General features: G+C 38.8%; 1 protein-coding gene across 3 annotated transcripts in view; it reads right to left on the bottom strand.

Annotated features, from left to right (window-relative positions):
* Positions 1-22,251, bottom strand: part of RARS2 (arginyl-tRNA synthetase 2, mitochondrial) — a 70,485-nt gene that overhangs the window by 8,281 nt on the left and 39,953 nt on the right. For all 3 annotated transcript variants that reach the window (XM_045843305.1, XM_045843307.1, XM_045843306.1), the window contains 4 exons: positions 9,211-9,369; positions 8,067-8,173; positions 6,884-6,979; positions 492-552 (listed from right to left, as the gene is read on the bottom strand). In XM_045843305.1, coding sequence (XP_045699261.1) covers positions 492-552; positions 6,884-6,979; positions 8,067-8,173; positions 9,211-9,369 — 423 coding nt within the window. The remainder of the gene's footprint in view (positions 1-491; positions 553-6,883; positions 6,980-8,066; positions 8,174-9,210; positions 9,370-22,251) is intronic.

The following is a 22,251-nucleotide window of genomic DNA, read 5'->3' on the forward strand; positions in this document are numbered from 1 at the left end:
AAATTTCACACACACACACACACATGGGCCCATATACCAGTGCATATAAAAACTGGCAAAATTTAACTAAGGTCTCCTCCACTATCAACTTCCTGTATGGACAAAGTATTATGGTTATGTAAGATATTATCTTTGGGGAAAGCTAGGTGGAGGGTATGTGAAAACTCTGCCATATTTAGAAACTTCTTGTAAATCTTAAAATATTTAAAATAGAAAGTTATTTTTAAGTGCATTTTAGTGATCTGTACATGTTCATTTCACATAACTATTTTCCTAATTTGAATAATTTTATTTTTACTATGAAGCAATGTGAACTCTTTACTTTTTATGTGGGGTTTTTTTTGCCACCTTAAACACACTTAGTATTGAATTCTTTCTATAGTCAACAAAATTACTTTTCCATAGTTTTTCAACATCGCATCCAATTTCTATCTTTGCGGTTTTTATGAGGTAGGAATCATAATCTTTTGTTCTTTATTGTGATTACTTACCACATAAATCATTGTATCAAAATTATACTTGTCCATTCGATCTATAGCAGCTGCAAGATCTCTGAAAAAATGGCCATGAATTAAGAGTTACTAAGCAGATATGGGTGATAATTTGTTTTACCTATTTAATTAGTAATGAGGCTTTTCTAAGTAAGAACAACTATTATCCCATAGCCTGGGATACACCACCATGTTTTACAATCCCAATACCATATAAAAATAGTTTTGGGGAAGTGATAACATTAATTATAAGAGTACTGTGAAAAGATAAAAACATAAGTGAATAAGAGCTCTAGGACATGCAGGATTAACTCAAATAGCTCTAGGAAAAGTGTCTGTGGGTAAATGTTTTAGGATTTGTTAATAATAAAAATAAAAAGTCTACTGGAAGGAATCACCTATTGTCACTTGTTTACAATACATTTTCTTAACATATGTAAAACACAGGTGATGCAGTGGCTAAATAGTTATCTTCTAGCTCCTCTTCTGTTAGTATGATCAAGGAGTTTCAAAATTTTGGATCAGTCATAAGTAATACATTCTAAAACATTTTAAAAGATTATAAAGTACTTTGACAAAAATTCCATTTATCTCTTTTATCCCTGATTAAGTACAAGAGAGTTTGCATGTAATGTAAAATAATGAAAAATAAACCATAAACTAAAAAACTTCAAGTCAAGGTTCTGAAAATACTGAAATTTAAAATTAAAGCTATTTTTGACTATATAACCCTGGGAGGAATTAAAAAGTTCTCAGATCTTTTGAAATGTTGGGATTATCAAAATATCATTAGTACCCACCTCCTAATCTTGCAATAACACAATATATGCATTCTCAATAGAGGCAAAAAGCAGGCTCTTGAAGGACAAAAACATATCTTACTCTTTTTATGTATAATCACATATTTGCATATAATACATATAGATATGCGTTATATCTATGGTATTAAAATTCATGAGAGGTTATAAGGAAAAAAGGTTATGAAACACTAGTACTGATGATTATTCCAAGAATGAAGTCACATACATCCATCCCCATTACACTTTTTGGTTTGAGCAAAGGACAAAACAGAGAAAACTTTTGATCCAATAAAAGAATAAAAAAGAATGTAAGAGGAGTCCCGGCCAAGACGGAGGCATAGGTAGACACACTGTGCCTCCCTGCACAACCAAAATAACAACAACAAGAATTTAGAAATAAAAAAAACAACCAGAAGTGACAGAAAATTAAACGGTATGGAAGTCTGACAACCAAGGAGTTGAAATAGAAACATTCATCTAGACTGGTAGGAGGGGTGGAGTTAGATGGCCGGGTGGAGAGGAGCTGTGGCAAAAACAAGCAGTGGCTTGTGGACCCCGGGCATACAAGGCAGCAGCTGACAGACCCTGGGCACACAGGCAGTGGCTGGCAGACCCTGGGCACCGGGTGGCAACAGGCAGACCCAGCGAGGTGGTGGATTGTGGAGGGGTGCGACACAAAAGGCAGCTGGCAGACCAGGCGGTGCCACATTTGCACGCAGATAAACCAGACGAAACTGGGGAGTGAGACAGACCGTGCAACCCAGGGTCCCAGTGCGGGGAAATAAAGCCTCAAAATACCAATGGAAAACACCAATTGAAAACACCTGTGGAGGTTGAGGTGCAGGGAGAGACTCCCAGCCTCACAGGAGAGTTCGTTGGAGAGACCCACAGGATTCTAGAATGTACACAAGCCCACCCACATGGGAATCAGCACCAAAAGGGCCCAGTTTGCTTGGGGGAAGCGGCGGAAGGGACTGAAATCCAGCAGACAGTGGAACAAGCGCCATTGATCCCTCTTGAAACCCACATACAATGTCACAACCCAGCAACTGGGTTGCCATGCACTGGTGAATACCTAAGGCTCTGCCCCGCATATGTAACAGGTGCGTCAAGACAAAACAAAAAACTAATCAAAACAAACAAACAAAAAGTCCCAAACTTTTTGTCCCAAACAGAAGAACAGATGAGAGCTCCAGAAAAAATACAACTAAGCGATGAAGAGACCCCCAACCTATCAGATGCACAGTTCAAAGCACTGGTGATCAGGATGCTCACAGAATTGGCTGAATTTGGTCACAAATTAGATGAAAAAATGAAGGCTACACTAAGTAAAATGAAGGAAAATGCACAGGGAACCATTAGTGATGGGAAAAAAACTGGGACTCAAATCAATGGAGTGGACTAGAAGGAAGAAAGAACCAACCAAACAGAAAAGAATGAAGAAATAATTCAAACCAATGAGAGAGGCTTAGGAACCTCCAGGACATCTTAAAACATTCCAACATCTGAATTATAGGGGTACCAGAAGGGGAAGAGGAAGAGCAACAAGTAGAAAAATTATTTGAACAAATAATAAAGGAGAACTTCCCCAATCTGGCAAAGGAAATAGACTTCCAGGAAATCTAGGAAGCTCAGAGAGTTCCAAAGAAGTTGGACTCAAGGAGGAACACACCAAGGCACATTATAATTACATTGCCCAAGATTAAAATGAAGGAGAGAATCCTAGAAACAGCAAGAGATAAGGAGACAGTTACCTACAAAGAAGTTCCCATCAGACTGTCAGCTGATTTCTCAAAAGAAACCTTGCAGGCAAGAAGGGGCTGAAAAGAAGTATTCCAACTCATGAAAGGCAAGGACCTACATCCCAGATTACTCTATCCAGCAAAGCTTTCATTTAGAATGGAAGGACAGATAAAGTGCTTCTCAGATAAGGTCAAGTTAAAGGAGTTCATCATCACCAAGCTCTTATTATATGGAATGTTAAAAGGACTTATCTAAGAAAAAGGATATAAAAAAAGTGTATAGTAAAATGACAGCAAACTCACGATTATTAACAACCACACCTAAAACAAAAACAAACAAACTAAGCAAACAACTAGAACAGGAACAGAACCACAGAAATGGATATCACATGGAGGGTTAGCAACAGGGGAGTGGGAGGAGGAGAGAGGGGAAAAAGGTATAGAGAATAAGTAGCATACATGGTAGGTTGAAAATAGACAGGGGGAGGACAAGAATAGTATGGGAAATGTAGAAGCTAAAGAAATTATGACACATGGACATGAAGTAAAGGGGAATGTGGGTGGGAGAGGGTGTGCTGGGTGGAGGGGAATGAAGGGGGGAAAGTGGGACAACTGTAATAGCATAATCAATAAAATATATTAAAAAACTTCAACCTATGTAACCTTAGGTAATAAACTCCATTTTCCTTTAACATAATAATAATAACAATAATAATAAAAAGAATATAAGAAAAAGTTGTAAGTTGAGTTTGTAGAACTTGAATTTGAAAGCCAGAAAATTTGTTAGGTCCTTAGTTCAGGTGTCTCATTTCACAAAGTATGGAACCATGGCCCAGAGAAAATAAGTGATGGTCATGGTCTCACAACAACGTTCCGTGTCTAGCCTCACTGTGTGCTTGTGTCAGTATTTGGCATTTTTATTTGTCTACTATAACAACTCCTGTAATTCATATCTACACACATAGGTGTATTCTATAAGGAACCCAACGAAGAGGCAGAAACAACTAAAGACAGAGCAAGATGAAAAATCAAACATTTTGACAAGTGTCAAAAAGATAATTATTCTTCTAAAGAAAGAAAAAGTATGGGTATTACAGTAAACACAGTTGGCCCTCTGTATCCATAGGTATCAGAGATTCAATCAACTGTGAATAGAAAATTTGGGAACAAAAGGTACTGTTGTTGTTAATACGTACTCTGTGGTCAGGACTACTTTATGATGGATGCATTTGTACTGACATATAGAGACTTTTGCCTTGTTATTGTTGGGAACCGCCCTGACTGGTATCAGAAGCTGAAACCCCCGCCTAGGCTAAGGCTAAGGGAACGCCCTTGGAACTGTAAGCCAGCAAGGAGACAAAAGCTTATCTCCCTGGCAGGAATGCTGCTTCTGCTGCTTTATTCATAACTGAACACCCAAAAGCTTGGTCGGTTAGCCAAAGACGGGTAAGATTCCCCAAGGGGGGAATGACCTAAGACAGGCACGATCACTTTGGGAGGCCCCCCAAAAGGACTTGGGGGGCTGCAGCAAAAGGGGGTGATGGACCCTCGCTCCTTGGCTTTGACATAGCCTGAGTTCTCATCGTCTGGGAGAAAATCTCCTTATCTCTTGGTTGCCTTAGTTCCCGTGCTAAGCCTGAAACAATGACAGGGTGGTGCAGCTCTGTGCTGAAAAGGGCGGATTCCCTGGGTGATCAGGCCTAAGAAAGAATATGTAAATTACTGTGAAACCTTCTTTGTTCAGAATGCTCTCAGTTGAATGAGAAGGGTCCAAGGAGGAAGTTAGTATGTTCCTCAAAGTCTTACAGCTCTTTGACCTCAACTCAAAATAGACCAGCAGGGTTCCTTGTTTTCTATGGTTCCTTACTTCCCCCTAATGAGTACTGTACTTTACCTGAATTATTATGCAAAATGAGCCCAATAAAAGCAGGTATGGACGGTAAATCGGCGCGCTCCCCACTAGGGGGGGTGGCCATTTCGTTCCTACTTCCCCACAGAAACTAGTCTGTCTCTGTGCATGTGTCGTTTTTTCTCGCGTGTTTTTCGTCGAGCCATCCATAGCGTTCTGTGGTCATTGCTGGCCGGGGACCCACGCAACATGTTATAGTTCCCCAACAGGATAGTATAACACCTATTTACATAGCATTAGATATTAAAAATAACTAAGGATGATTTAAAGCTTACGAGAGGATGTGCGCAGTTGATATGGAAATACTACATTATATAAAGGACTGGAGCATATATGGATTTTGGTATCTGTGGGGGGATCCTGGAACTAATCCCCCATAGACACCAAGGGATGACTCTACACAGAAAAATCTAGACCTAATAATAGCCACAAAGACACCAGATCAGGACAGCTATAGAGCAGACACATTTCTTACAACTGCTCAAGAGTTTCTCTTATAATCTTTCCGGCAATAATTAGCTGGCATAAAAATCTTTCTACTCTATAGTTTTGGTATCCAGAAAGAGAGGTACCTCTTAGGTATATAGGTTCTTTTTACTTCCCACCCCCAATTGTATGGAACTGATAAAAAAAATGTCAAAAAATAATAGGAAGTAGATGAATTTTCTAAGCACAATATGGGAGTCAGATTATTGTTTAAAGTTGTTTGAAATAAATGATAGTAGTTAAAAACTATAACAACATATCATTACTTTAACTATACCACAAAAATGGTTTGTGATATAATATAAAAATATCCTGGGAGTATAGGAGACCGTTCTGTGGTCCCAGACAGGACCCACACCCACAGCTCCCATGGGGAATCAGGCCTGCATTGTACCTAGGCCACTTTGAGAATTGCTTTTCGCTAAAACTCCCTCACCCTGAATTGAGGCATTAAGTGTTTCCTGTAACTCCTAAAGTCTGTGCTAAACCTCCCCAGTACAGAGTATAACCAGTTCAACCACTTTTGCCCTTCGTCTGTAACATCCTTCTCTTTGAAGTAATTAGTGGCATCCTTTCCTTTGTTTTCTGTAAAAGCTAACCACCTAAAGCAAACCTGTGCATAGTAAATGAGGACCATCATGTAATGTACCCATAAAAGCAATAAAAGCTTGTCAAGGCAAGGGTCGGGGCACTTTCCCCTTGAGAGAGTGGCCGTGCCATCCCTTTTCCTCCACAGGACTCGGTAGTCTGTATGAATTTGTCTTGTCTCATTCAAAATGGGGCCTGAATCATGGGAGACATGAGAGCTGTTAGCCAGCAGTGCTTGAGTATGGCCATGTTTGCTTGCATGGCTTTTTTATTGTCCTGTGTTTTCCTTCCTATTAGCTTTGCCTTCAAAATAAGTGTGCTTGACAAACCCACACCTTACTGAGTAACAGAGACTGCCCCTTTCCACAGGGGTCAGCTGTGGAGACAGAACTAAAAATATAAGCGATAGGGCCTACTTTTCCTTGGCCTATTTCACCACAGTCAGAATGAGGACTGGTACATATGTGCACATGAGATAGTCTTTACAGAGTGGGGACATCACTGAGTGCACATGGCCACTTGCCAGTGTATATTCCCTGCCAATGTGCAATTGTAAAATACTTGTAGTTGATTACGAGGTATTTCAGTTTTACAGCATGCAGAACAATGTATTCAGCTGTGGAATCCTATAATGTTTAACTAATTCTAAATAGTTTTCAGTCACTTTTCTAATATTAAACCTTTCCAGGAACTGTAACTGGCAACAAACAGAAACCCAATAAATATATTTTGATTAATGAGAAAAAGAGATTTAGAAACTAGCATTTGGTAATAGATTTGAGGATAATTTTCTTAGCATTAATTCAAGAACAAATAACATGAAGTCATATGCACATTGTAATGCTGACCTTTACATACGACACAAACCTGGTTGCATAGAGAGAAGTTCCATCGCTTCGCATTACAGTACAAATTGCAGAGGGGTTGCCATTCCCAGAAAGATCCACTACAGCTGATCCTTTTCTAGATATGGGGAAAAAAGGTAACTCTGAAGCAATATAATAAAGTAAGACATTAAAAGTAAATATCTATAACATTATCATTGACAAACCAGAAGTTATTTTTATTACTTAAGTAGCAATAGTGGTATAACCAACAATAAAGATAGGATGGAATCTGACCATGACCTAATAAGAGCAAGTATGATTAATATTATGTTATCTTTAAAAAAATGTCTTTAATATACCTAATTGAAAAAAAGTGAAACAGCATATTCATTTTTTCAGTTCAGCAGTTCAACCGTGAAACATCATATTTTTCTGCTAATTCCAGTTATTATAATATTAAATACTGGGTTAGTTTTAACATGTCACAAAGTAATAAAACCATGGAATTTTCTTATTGTCTTTACTCCCTGATCAAAAATTAGAATCTGTATATGGCAATCTAAAAATTTTCCTTGAGGACATTGCTGAGGATGTCATGAAACACATTTTCCATGTCTTCCTTATGAAAATGACAGGAGAAATGGCTCTTTGGTACTATGAAAAGCAGCATTTCTAAGCAACTAGTTTGCTTCTACATTATACATGCCTGAGCTCCTATGACTGGTGCTATTTTTGTTTGGTTGACAGGAAGCTCAAAACTAAATTAGAAATCTACCTTAAGCAAGGAAACAGCTCTGTGTGTGCTATATGATGTACTAATACCACCTGACTTCATATTATTTTCTGCCCCTACCTCCTGATTTCTTCATTTTACTCTTTCAGAAATTTGTTGTATTACACCTATTTTCATAAGAACATGTCAGTTCTATTTTCTTTTTCCACATATACCATTAGCAGCTTGTGTGACCGGAAGGTCATGTGTACTTTCTGCTCTTCAGTTTGCTCCTGTGTAAAGAGCAGATAATATCCTTTCTCCCAACTTTACCAGAATTTTGTTACAGCAGCAAAAGATAACATGTGGGGATGTACTCTGAACAGCAAAAAGCACTACTAAAAATATGCTAGAGGGCAACACAGCACATTCTGTTGTTCTCACTGAGAGAATATATCAATATCAATTTCAAAAAAGAACAAATCACTACAGAATAGTAACCTGATCATACATTGTTTTCTGTAGGAGTCCTTTACTGTCCAGCATCTTTAAGACTTCTTGAGATTTTTCACGATAAAATGATTCTCCTGAGTATTCATCAAAGTGTACTCCTATACGCTAAAAGGGTTGAGAAACAACAGGAAAAAAAGTTGTTTAAATGTGTTATTACCTTACCCTAAGATAAAATAGGATGCTCTACAATCTGTCACACAGATGGGGAAAGAAGTGTTAGATCAAGTCACTCCTCTGTTCTAACCTTCTAGAGGCTCCTCCCATACCAGTCAAGTCCCTGCAATAGTACTACGCTGTCTAATATAGTAGTTCTAGGCATATGTAGCTATTTAAATTCAAATGAAATGAAATTAAAACTTCAGTTTCTCAATCCCATTACTCATACTTCAAGTGCTCTGTAGCCACACAAGGCTAGTGGCTACCACATTGGACAGCACAGACATAGACCATTTCTATCACCGCACGAAACTAGGCTGGAGAGCCCTGGAAAAGGTCCTACTTCACATCCCACCCTACAACCTCTGCAGCCTCCTCTCCTACTGTTCCTCATCCTGCTTACCTACTCCACCCACATGGGCTTCTTGACTGACACTCTCCTCATTACACCCACGGACAGCACACCTGATCTCTTCTTCCCTGTTTAATTTTTCTCTATAACATCATCACCACCTAACAAACTATATGTTCTTGTTTAATTTGTACCAACTTTAATTCACTCTGTCCCCTTGCTAGAATGAAAGTCTATGAGAAAACTTATCTTTTTTATTCATTGTTATCTTTTTCCCATGACATAAAATTTTTATTAAATGAATAAATTTATGCCCATCACCTATAGGCCTAAGGCAGCAATCAAAGAAAAAATGATTACAAAAAAAGTGAAGGAAAAATATGAGAGAGAAAAGAAAAGCGAGACTGAAACAAAGTATCAGAATGTCACCAGATACTCAGTCTGTTCCGTTCACAGGCTTCAGGATTATTTCAGAGCTCTAACTTTCAGCCCAAATAACAATATGTGAGTCCTAATTTCCAACCCAATGTCAAATCTATTCTTAAAATATGAGCTTAAGGAGAAACTTTGCTACTTAGTGGCACTAGTCAAGAGCTGCACCACATCACAGGAAAGTAGGACAGTAGGCAGATACCTTGTAAATCCGAATGTACTCTTCTACACTCAAATCCCGAAATTTTTGCCATAGTCCAAGTGCTTGCATGTCACCCAGTTCCAATTGCTGGAAGAACTCGTGTGCTGATTTTGTTACACTCTTATCATCTGCTGCTTCTTTATTAACCTGTACATAAACCTAAAGCACAACAGTATGTTAAATGAAGTATATTATTAGTCACAGTTATCTTTAATAAAGAAGGAAACAAAAACAATCCTGAAAATTCTCATTTAAAGGTTATCCAACTGCTCTCATTAGAGTGTAATCTTTCTTTTTTTTGTCATGAGTCTTTAATGAACCCTATAGAGCCCCCCTCAAAATGCTTCTAAGTGCATAAATACATATATTTACAAAGGAAGTAATTACATTGAAATAGTTATCCAAAAAGTTTAAAAATTTTGTGATATAGCAATGAAGGAAAATACAAACTTTCTGACAGAGGTTAGTGAAAAAAATGTGTAATTTTTTCTTCTCTTACATTAAGAAAGCCTCGCTTAGACTAGAGTGGTATATCTTCTTATTGTTTTTAAAGTCAAATTATTATAGCTACAACTTGTCTGAGAAAAGGTTGAAGAAAGAAGATAGTTCTATCTGGCAAAGAAAAGGCCAAAGAATGATATAGCAGCTGATACTGTAAACTGTTCTCTAAATCCACAAAACACCAGTAAAATGGGTGATCTAGGAAAACTTTTTGGATAGTTAGCTTAACTATATTCCAGCTTGGGCTTCTGAGAACTATGTAGAGCACTCACGGCTTGAGTTCTTTTGCACCATTTTCCTTGGTTGGTTTAGCTCCACACCCACCAATGACAGGAGTGAAGTTAGATAGCTTACTAAGGACTCTTCTAGTTCTAGGATTCTGTGTTCACAACACAGTTGTTAGTCATTTCCCAGTCTCCAAAATCCAAAGTTAAATATCAGCATTATAGCTCAAGTAGTTTTGAAGTTATGCATATGGACTATAAAGATTTTATTTACAAGTTGTAACTCCCCCAGAGAAACATGAATGATAAGTTTACAATCCTCATATTTTTTCCAGAAAACTACTAGAGTAGCATGAAAGTAATAAAAGTTGGCAAGTAAACTACCAAGAAAAAAATGAGGTCTTTAAACTCTTAGTAATATGTTGGAAACCGCCCTGACTGGTATCAGAAGCTGAAACCCCCGCCTAGGCTAAGGCTAAGGGAACGCCCTTGGAACTGTAAGCCAGCAAGGAGACAAAAGCTTATCTCCCTGGCAGGAATGCTGCTTCTGCTGCTTTATTCATAACTGAATACCCAAAAGCTTGGTCGGTTAGCCAAAGACGGGTAAGATTCCCCAAGGGGGGAACAACCTAAGACAGGCACGATCACTTTGGGAGGCCCCCCAAAAGGACTTGGGGGGCTGCAGAAAAAGGGGGTGATGGACCCTCGCTCCTTGGCTTTGACATAGCCCGAGTTCTCACTGTCTGGGAGAAAATCTCCTTATCTCTTGGTTGCCTTAGTTCCCGTGCTAAGCCTGAAACAATGACAGGGTGGTGCAGCTCTGTGCTGAAAAGGGCGGATTCCCTGGGTGATCAGGCCTAAGAAAGAACATGTAAATTACTGTGAAACCTTCTTTGTTCAGAATGCTCTCAGTTGAATGAGAAGGGTCCAAGGAGGAAGTTAGTTTGAAGTCTTACAGCTCTTTGACCCCAACTCAAAATAGACCAGCAGGGTTCCTTGTTTTCTATGGTTCCTTACTTCCCCCTAATGAGTACTGTACTTTACCTGAATTATTATGCAAAATGAGCCCAATAAAAGCAGGTATGGACGGTAAATCGGCGCGCTCCCCACTAGGGGGGGTGGCCATTTCGTTCCTACTTCCCCACAGAAACTGGTCTGTCTCTGTGCATGTTTTTTCTCGCGTGTTTTTCGTCAGGCCATCCACAGCGTTCTGTGGTCACTGCTGGCCGGGGACCCACGCGCAACAGTAATATGATCAAAGTATCACCGCAGGAGTATTTAGTTAGCAAATGCTCTGACAGTTGGACAATACATTGGGACAACCAGAAAGTGGCTTATACCCATGAGATACTACCAACAAAGGAGAAAGGGCATTAAACAACTGTCTCAAGGCAAAAATGTCTCTCCCTTCATAGATGGCTTGTGTAAATTATTGGAATGGCAGAATTGAATGAATACATATCTAAATAAAAATAAAAACTTCCTTAATATTTTTTCCTGTTTAAAGCATATTGTTCAGAAACAAGTTAATATAGCAAGCCCGAGACTGGTATCCTTCAAATGTCCTGTTTGCAAGATTAGCCCTTGACCGGCATCTGGGGGAACTTGGATTTCAGGAATGTTTCCACCAACCTGGTAAGAATGGCTCACTGTGCCTAAACTGTGCAAAAATTATGGTTTTAGCTAAACACCTGCTTTCCTTCTTGGAGTATGGAATTTTAGTATATGCTATGTAGAGGGTACCTACGTGATCCTGCAGTAGAAATGCTGCGCACAGAGGACCTAATGAGCTTCCCTAGTAGACAACATTTCACATGCACTGTCACAATTTATTGTGGGAGGAATTAAGCACATCCTGTGTGACCCTACGAGGAAAGGACTCTTGGAAGCCTGGGTCTGGTTTCCTCTGGACGTCTCCCCAAGTGCCTTTTCCCCTTGCTGATTTTGCTTTGCATCCTTTTGCTGTAATAAATAACAGCTATGAGTACAATTATATGCTGAGTCCTATAAGTCCTCCTAGTAAGTCACCAAACCTGGGAGCGGTCTTGGGAGACCTGACACACATATCATTAAAATTAATTTCCATGTGGTCCTATGAATAAGTCTAAAATAAGTCAGAAGACAGAAAAATATGATTTTGGTAAGGTGAGGGAAGACTAAGACAGTAAACTGCAAACTTCCTGACTTCTGAATGATCGATCTATTGACAATTGCTTAATACAGCCAAACCTCAAGATACTGTGGGTTCAGTTCTAGACCACCGCAATAAAGAGAATTGTAATCTTTTTGATGGTGGAGGATCTTATCTTCAATTTGAAAAAAAAAATTACCTACAACTGTGAAGTGCAATAAAGTGAAATGCAATACAATGAGGTATGCCTCTAGTCCAGCCTACAGGAGTAAGGATACATGGTTTGTGATTCAAAATCAATCTAACTCTCTCTCTTTCACTCATACACACACACATTTTATAAGCAGAAACACAAATATCCTTATTTTAGAAGAGTAAAGGTTTCAGTTTTTTTAAATCTAGGACTCTAAAATCAAATAAACAAACATTTAAAAATGTAATATGCACTCAAACTATTGATAAGAATTAGAAAAAACTCAACCAAAATCTTTTTCCTTTCTTCAAGTTTAAAATAGAAGTAATTAAAACAAAATAAAACATAAAAACCCTTCCTAATATTTTAAGAATTTTGGCATTTCAGCAATTTGTAGTTATAAACCAAACAGTACTGAAAATCAACTGACACTATCAAACAGAACAATACAAGAGCCTTAATTAGCACTTAATCTGCCTGTAAAGGCACAATATAAAACTAGAATTATGAATATTCATCATTGTTTTAGAAAAGAAATGCTTTTTCTTCACAAATAAATTTAATACTATTACTTCTGAAATTATAGACAGTTTTCAATTTACAACTACTACAAACCTTTTACCCTTAGAAAGTACGCATTTTGAAGATAGTTTCCTTTTGAGGCTAGATCTAGACACAAATGGAATAAAGAGGAAATTTTAAACTTGGATTTCATAATAAGAGGGTGTGGCTTAGGCAAAGTGTTTATGAAGATGGAAACACAATTTTCTTTTAGTTACTAGAATGTAAAAACCAGCTGTTTTGCCACTAGGGAATAAACTAAATGCTTTAGACCTCTTTAAAGAAATATCAACCTTTTCTTTTCATTGTTTCTAGATGTTGGAGCTGCCAAAAAATATTTGACATTTATTTCTAATTTAATTCATTATAGCCAGCTCTTGGGATGACCTGCTAAAATGTAAAGAAATAAGCATGAAAAATAAAAGTAGTACATAAAGCCCTCTCATTCCTTCTTGAACATTTTTTTTTATCCTCACCCAAGGACATTTTTTTTTCATTGCTATTAGAAAAAGAGAAAAAGGGAGAGAGGAAGAGAGAGAGAGAGAAACATCAATGTGGAGAGAAACACTGATTGGTTGTCTCCCGTATGTGGCCTGGACTGGGGATTGAACCCAAAACCTAGGTATGTGCTCTTGTAACAGAACAGACAAGGGGGGCCTGGGACAATATACTATTATTGAAAGAAGGCCCCAGGTCCGTTATGTCCGCCGCCCTAGGAAAGACGTCTCTCAATGCCAGAGATTTGTGAAAAGGAAAGGAAATGTTTATTTAATGCTATACAAACTTCAAGTAGTGACCTAATGTCTTCATCAAAAATCCTAAAGTCCCTTAAAACACCCACAAACAGACACAGTCCTTCCTTCCTTCCCCCCTTTGCCCAGTCCAGAGTACCGTATCTCAGGAAAGGAAATAGAAGTCCATGGCTCAGGCAGTCCTCTGGTTCTTCCCAGTTAATACTCCATCTCGACTGGGAGACCTCCCTGGGTTCCCAGCACCCTCAGCTGAGTCGCCGGGATCTCTGCTAAAACCAGGTGGTGGTTCCCCTTCTAAAGCTGTGGGGGTCCCCGCTCTGTCTAGGCCTCGTGGTTCTCCCTCTCAGGGCTGCGGGAGTCTCCACTCTGTCAAGGCCGCGTGGTTCCCTCTCCTAAAGCAGCACAGTTCTCCCCTCAGGGCTGCGCATGACTCTCCTTCTCAGGGTTGCGCATGGCTCTCCTTCCTAAAGCAGCATGGTTCTTTCTCCATGGCTGAGGTCCTCCCCATTCTGTTAAAGCCGCATGGTTCTCTCCCCTCTCAATGGCCGCCAAGTCTGGGTTTTAAATCCCCGCTGCCAATCTTCCTCTGCAGCCTCATTTCCGACTCCTCCCACACTCGGCTTCACATGCCAGAATTCATATCCTTCCAGCTTTACTGGGCTGCCATCTTGAGTCTGGGCAGGTGTGGCCCCATGCCCTGGAGCCAATCTTCTCCGAGCTTCCACGCAGGTGCTGTAGCTTGGGGGATCTGCCCCCAGTCACGTCTTGGTGGGGAAGTTACTTCCATTCCCCTGGCTCAGGGCATGATCACAGCTATTTAACATATCCATGCAACCAGCCAAAGGCTATAGATATGTTAAATGACCACACCAGAGCTTAGCTGCAAGGCTGTTGCTATGCAAAACAGCTCTCAATGGCCCTGCTCCATTTGTCCCTTCCCCCAACCCACACCCTGGGTGGGGAGATGGAGACATCTTAAAATCTCCTGGACACCTTAAGTTCTGGACCCCATTTCAAATGCCCATTTGGGGTCCCCCCTCTTGGCTGCACCCTGTAACACTCTGACCAGGAATTGAACCTACAACCTTTTGGTTACGGGACAACACTCCAACCAACTGAGCCACACTGGCCAGAGCCCTCTTACTCTTTAATCCCTTAAATTTGATTCTGCCAGTAGCCACATGGGCACAGTCTATTTCCTTGCAGCAGGACCCTAACCCCATTTCTGGTTATTTTTTTCTTAAAATTCAGAGTAACTGCTAACAATGGTTAGCATAACTTGGACACTAAAGACCCTTTCATCTGTATACTTACTTGTCCTCTATCTTAAAATGCATTTAATTTTGATATCTTTTTTTTTAGAAAAGAACATGTTAACTCATGATTCAAACAAGCTTCAAACAAGCTCATTGTTAAATTTTGATTAGAAATTTCTTACAGCCACTGGTTGAGACGGCTTCCTTATATTCAATGAAATATTAAATAAATTCAGACAAATTACTATAGTAATACATCAAATAGTTAACAAAGTCAGAGCTTGGCAGGTAAAAAAATAATTGACTAAGTAATTCATTGTCAAATTTCTCAATATCATACATTATAGCAGCATAGAAACAACATTTTACCATTTATTTCTCTCCTTTTAATATTTGGAATCTCATATTTTTATAATTACTAACTCCTTGTAGACCATTACACATTAGTGCTAATCAATACAACATTTCTCATGCTGAAGGTGTTTTTGCACATTTCAATGGGGTGGGATAATTACTGAGCTATTAACGTGTACTCTGTCCTTGCTCAGTATTTTATTCTTGTTTTAAAAACACTTAAGAGGATGAGACCCTATAGTGCTGTCCCAGAAGAGCCTGGGTTAAGGAGAAATTTAAGTGGCTTTAGGGAGGACTGTCAAGGATGCTGCCTGGAAAGAGGGAAGAATTGTCTAGGTTGAGGAGGGAATATGGGAACACTCCCAGAAATAGTAGAAGCTGGGCAGCCCCTGGGGTGGCAGTAGGCCCTTAGAGAAAAATGGTTCATGGTGTTCCTAACAGGGAGGGTAGTCTTTAGGCCTGTGGAACTGGGCCACAGCAAGGACCTCCCAGGGGAAGCTTGTCGCATAAGCAGAGCTGTGTGCCTGCAAGGAATTATGTAGGCTTGGATACAGGTATATCAGTCAAGACGAGTGTGGAATGAGGCCAAGAAGAGGCCTCCATTGCCTTCCTGGGATGCATATAAGAGCCCAGGGAACTCTGCATGATTTGGGAGGTGGGGAATCCCTAGCAATGACTCACTTGACTCTCACCACTCTAAAAAAGGGATGGTGGGTTCCAGATTTAAGTAGACTTTCAATATAAAAGCTATTTCTTGCATGTAAGTGTTATAACAAGTAAAATTCACATCGACCATAACAATCACCCTGGAAAAGTAGTGTGACCTAACCAAAAAAAAACTTTGGAATTCATTTATACAATACAAATTGCTAATTGCATAAGTAATCCTGTATATATTTAGAATTGATTCAGTCTTGAATTATTTTCTTTACTTAAGTTTGGGAAATTGTTCTAGGACTAATACCAGGAAAAAATACAGTCTCTTGAGAAAACAGATATCTCTTCCACATTTTTAAAAACAAGAGCAAATAAATATTACCACTCATCAAATTGGTACTTTGATCTTGCCCTATATTTTTCATTTAGTATTTTTTTCTTTGCTACTGATATAAGGAAACTCAAGATCAGATCTCTATCATAGACTATTACCTACTAATACATTATCCTATGACTTTCTGACTTTTTTAAGTGCCCATCACTGTAATTACCCCAAATTCTTTCAGAATGGGGTAAGGTAAAAATTATGAAATACTATGGGAGCCATTTTGAACATATGAAAAATTTTATACTATCTGTGTTAATATATTATGTTACCTTTACAAATGCCAGAGCTAGGATACAGGGCCAATGCATACTTTACTGCCATAAAATTTATCTATTGTGAGAGGCTGCTCATATTTCAAGTGAATTTCTAGTTATCAAATTCCATATTAATAAGCACTTTGTAATGAGTCAAATTTGAAAATCTTCTGTAGGAAAAGAAAAAGAAGAAAGAAAAGAAAAACATGCGTTTATCCATTCATAAAGGCACGGTGTTACATGTTATCAAGGTCCATTCAAGTAGCTTAATCTAGGAGGAACCCTAAGAAATTTCTTCTAAAAATTATTATTATAACAAAAGTAAATAATAATTTAACACTTGCTAACTTTTTACCATGAGAAATTACTTTTCAATATAAGTGGAAAGGCTTTTTGTAAGTGTTCCAAAACTTTTTACGAATGTTTTCCTTGACTCAACAGTGTCAATTCCAAATAGTAAATATATTAGCTGTTTAACTCATCAGCCAATTCATGGAGGAGGAACTACAATATTGTAAAACCACTTTCCTATTTTGTGGCAACAAATAAGAATAACTAAAGAAAAAGTATCAAACTCTGGCCTACAAAAGGCCCGTTTATGTACAACACAGTCAGATGCCATCGCCAAAGACTGAGTATAGGTACAGAGAAAAACTAGTAACGAAGCAAAGCACAAAAAAGAAATGTAGTAGAGAAATGACTGTAGGAGTTACATTACAGAAGAGAAAGGCTAAAACTACCATATATCATTTCTAACCTGCCCGAGACACTGAAATGGGGATAATGATCATGGTGCAATATAAAGAGAGGTAGGCCACAAAACCTGTTATTGGACAACTTAAGCCAAATTCAAAACAAATATGCCACAAGTCTGAAAACTAAATTACTAATTGCATCCCTGGTATAGCAATTTGAGGATAAAACAGAGGAAAATGCTATGTAAGTAATCACAACCAATGGAACTCTGTAGTGCCAGTGAGGGCAGGGAAGTATAGTACAATATTTATGGCACTTGGGAGCCAAACTGCTTGTGTTGGAATCCTGGGTCTGATCCTTGGGTTCATTAGTAAACTGCATAATAAAGTTGGAACCTGACAAATGGTAAGAATGTGTCCTACTATAGTTAGATCTTCCCTGGAACTGTACAATAGGTTTTACATTTGCATAACTTAAATAAAAGAGAAAAGGGCAAGGTCAAATTCATTCAAACAATTTCCTGCAAGTCACAATGTTTGGGGTTGGGGATAAAAGATCAGAAATACAAGGTGCTTCCTCTCAAAGAGCTCACAACTACGATTTGACAAGGAAAAAACCAGGGGTTCAACCATGATTCAGGTTGGTTTGTTTTCTTTTATGAACAGGATAAAATCATTTATTAATATTTGCTTAAAGCTTTACTTAGAAGAAAAAAGTCCTCATTTATGCTATAAGTTGTTGAAAATAATCTATAGTGATAACTACAATTTTAAAATAAAAACTAGGTCTGCAAGAATTAGCAAAAGATCAAATAACCTAGAGGTTGTCACTTTAGTTTCTGCCTTTCCTGTCCTGCAAATGAGAAAAAGAACAGGTAAGTGCTCTAATGCATTTCTATCTTCTATGCAATTAGCAAGGTGGGTGTATTTGACTTACACTCTTTTATCCATAGAAGCTTCTCCCCTATGAAGCCGTTAGGCAAAAGAATACTTAATGAAAACAAATACATTGTTCCTTTAGTTTTTATTCTTAGGAGTATCCCCATCCCTGTTTCCTCCTTAAGTGTATCCATCAATTAGTCACCTCTAACAGATGTATGCTTTTATAAGTCTTAAAAGACAGGAAGTTGTGTTAAACTACATAGAAAGACAAATATGTTTAGGCTTCTACCCAGTTTGAGAACAGATTTTACTAAACTATTTAAAACATTATGGGCAACAAAGTTTACTGTTTTCAGGAGTCAATAAAAACTTTTGTGCCAGGTGGGATAAAGGTGAGAACTGTTACTCATATATGAAGATATACTTTAAATTCCTTTTAAAATTATATTTTATTGACTACTTTATTACAGTTGTCCTGATTCTTACCCCTTTGCTCTCCTCTACCCTGCTCCCTTAGGCAATCCCAACAGCACTATCCATGTCCATGGATCATGAGTCCAAGTTCTTCTGCTACTCCATTTCCTATACTGTACTTTACATCCCTGTGGCTATTCTGTACCTACCTATGTGTACTTACCCCCTCACCTCTTCACCCATTCCCCCATATGCCTCTCCCACCTGGCAACCATCAAGGCTCTCTGAATTCATGATTCTGTCTCTGTTCTTGTTTGCTTAGTTTGATTCTTAGATTCAATTGTAGATATGTATATTTATCATTTTATTGTTCCAAGTTTTGATCTTACTCTTTTTCTTAAATAATTCCCTTTAACATTTCATATAATAATGGTTTGGTGATGATGAACTCCTTTAGTTTTTTCTTGTCTGGGAAGTTCTTTGTCTTTTAGTTCTAAATGATAGCTTTGCTGGGTAGAGAAATCTTGGCTGTCAGTTCTTGCTCTTCTTGACTTTGAATATTTCTTGCCAATCCCTTCTAACCTGCAAAGTTTCCTTTGAAAACTCAGCTGACAGTCTTATGGGAAGTCCCCTGTAGGTAACTAACTGCTCTTCTCTTGTTGCTTCTAAGGTAGTCTCTTTATCTTTAACCTTCAGCATTTTAGTTATGATGTATCTTGGAGTGGGCCTCTTTGCATCCATCTTGTTTGGGACTTCTTTGTCTATTTCTTTCACCAAATTAGGGAAGTTTTTTTTCATTACTTTTTCAAATTGATTTCCAATTTCTTGCTCTTTCTCTTCTCCTTCTGGCATCTCTATGATGCAGATGTTGGAATGCTTGAAGTTGTCTCAGGGGCTGCTTATACCATCCTCACTTTTTCTTTTTTCTTCTTGTTGTTCACATTGGTTGTTTTTTTTTTGATTCCTTATGTTCCAAATAATCAATTTGATTCTCAGCTTCATCTACTCTACTGTTGTTTCCCTGTAAATTGTTCATTTCAATTACTGTATACTTCATTTCTGACTGGATCTTTTTTTTAAAATTGCAAGAATTTTGTTAATTTTATTGAGACATTTTTGACATACAATGAAATGCACATAGCTAACATATAAAATTAATGTTTTTATGTATGTATATACCTATGAACCAATCCACAATCAATATAATGAAAATATCCATTACTTTCAGAAGTTTCCTCATGCTCCTTGGTAATAACTCTTTTCTGATAACCCTTTTCTGCTCCATCCCTGAGCCTGCAAGTAACCTCTGCTTCATTCCTATCACTGTATTAGTTAATGTCTTCTAAAATTTCAATAAATGGAAAATAGTATGTATTTTCTTTTTTTAAAAAAATATTTTATTGATTATGCTAGTACAGTTGTCCCATTCCCCGGTCCCTTTTATTCCCCTCTGCCCCACACACCCCCTCCTACCTGCATTCCCCTCCTTTAATTCATGTCCATGGGTTATACATATAAGTTCTCTGGCTTCTACATTTCCTATACTATTCTTAACCTACCCCTGTCTACTTTCTACCTACCACTTATACTACTTATGCTCTGTAGCTATTTCCCCTCTCTCCCCCTCCCACTCCCTTGCTGATAACCCTCCATGTGATCTGTATTTCTGTAATTCTGTTCTTGTTCTAGTTGTTTGCTTACTTTGTTTTTAAGTGTGGTTGTTAATAACTGTGAGTTTGTTGTCATTTTACTGTTCATATTTTTATCTTCTTTTTCTTAGATAAATCCCTTTAACATTTCATATATAAATCCCTTTAACATTTCATATAATAAGTCAACTCCTTTAACTTGACCTTATCTGAGAAGCACTTTATGTGCCCTTCCATTCTAAATGACAGCTTTACTGGATAGAGTCATCTTGGATGTAGGTCCTTGTCTTTAATGATTTACTTCTTTCCAGCCCCTTCTTGCCTGCGAGGTCTCTTTTGAGAAATCAGCTGACACTCTGATGGGAACTCTTTTGTAGGTAACTGTTTTCTTTTCTCTTGCTGCTTTTAAGATTCTCTCCTTCTCTTTAATCTTGGCTAATGCAATTATGATGTGTCTTGGTGTGTTCTTCCTTGAGTCCAACTTCTTTGGGACTCTCTGAACTTCCTGGAAGTCTCTTTTCTTTGCCAGATTGGGGAAGTTCATTATTTGTTTAAATAAGTTTTCAACTTCTTGCTCTTCCTTTTCTCCTTTTGGCACCTCTATGATTCGGATGTTGGAATGTTTAAAGATGTCCTGGGGGTTCCTAAGCCTCTCCTCATTGTTTTGAATTGTTTCTTCATTCTGTTCTGGTTGAATATCTCTTTCTTCCTTCTGCTCCAAATGGTTGATTTGAGTTCCAGTTTCCTTCTCATCACTGTTGGTTCCCTGTACATTTTCCTTTATTTCACTTAGCATAGCCTTCATTTTTCCCTCTAATTTGTGACCATATTCAAACAATTCTGTGAGCATCCTGATCACCAGTGTTTTGAACTGTGCATCTGATACGTTGGCTATCTCTTTGTATTTTTTCTGCAGCTTTGATCTGTTCTTTCATTTGGTCCATTCTTTTTTTTTCGGTCTTGGCATGCCTGTTATACAGTAAGGGATGGAGCCTTAGGTGTGCACCAGGACAGGGCAACCCATGTTGCTGAGTTGCAATGCTGTATGCAGAGGAGGGGTCTGAGAGGGAACAATGCTGCTTGCTCCACTCTCTTGCCAGTTTTCAGTCACTTCCCCCACTACCCACAATCAAATTGGGCCCTTCTGGTGCTGATTCCTGGGTGGGTGGGTCTCTCCAACAATCTCCCCTGTGAGCCTGGAAGTTTCTCCCGCTGCCACCTCAACTCCCCCAGGTGTTTTCAGTCAGTGGTTTTGAGGCTTTATTTCCCTGTACTGGAACCCTAGATTGTGTGACCTGTCTCGCTCCCCAGTTGTTTCTCCTGGTTTATCTGCCCATGAATTTGGGACCGACTAGTCTGCCAGCCACTGCCTCGCAGGCCCTAGTACTCCAGCTGCTGCCTTGCCATGAGTCCTCTTCACCCAGCTGCCCGTCTCCACTCCTCCTACTGGTCTGGATGAATGTTTCTTCTTTAACTCCTTGGTTGTCAGACTTCCATTGCGTTTGATTTTCTGTCAGTTCTGGTTGTTTTTTTGTTTTTAAATTTGTCGTCCTTCTTTTGGTTGTGTGAGGAGGCACAGTGTGTCTACCTACTCCTCCATCTTGGCCATAAGTCCTGACTGGATCTTTTTTATGTTGCTGAGGTCCTCACTAAGTTCCTTGAGCATCTCTGTGACCAGTGTTTTGAACTCTGCATCTGATGGATTGCTTATCTCCCATCTGTTTAGTTCTTTTTCTGCAGTTTCTTTGTCTGCTCATTTTGGCAGCCTCCCTGTTTGTTCCTATGTTTTAGGTAGATTTGCTTTGACTCTGTGTCTTGGTAGTGTGGCCTAATATAGCAGGTGTCCCATAGGGTCCAGTGGCACAGCATCCCCTATCACCCAAGCTGGGTACTCGAGGTGTGCCTTTTGTGTAGGCCGAGTACACCTCCTCTTGCAGTTCAGCCTTGATTGCTGTTGGAAGGCCAATGTGAGGGATTTACCAAAGCCAGACAGCTGCAAGGATTGGCCATGACCACTTACCACCGACCTCCATGAAGGATCAGCTGTCTAGGGGTAGGGTAGTAATGGTCTGATGTGGTCTATAGCTGGCCACTGAGTGCACTGGCTCTCGGGTTTCCTGGGTGGTACAG

This window comes from Phyllostomus hastatus, unplaced genomic scaffold, assembly GCF_019186645.2.
Source record: "Phyllostomus hastatus isolate PE091 unplaced genomic scaffold, TTU_PhHast_1.1 phas_contig_40, whole genome shotgun sequence".
Lineage (NCBI taxonomy): Eukaryota > Metazoa > Chordata > Mammalia > Chiroptera > Phyllostomidae > Phyllostomus > Phyllostomus hastatus.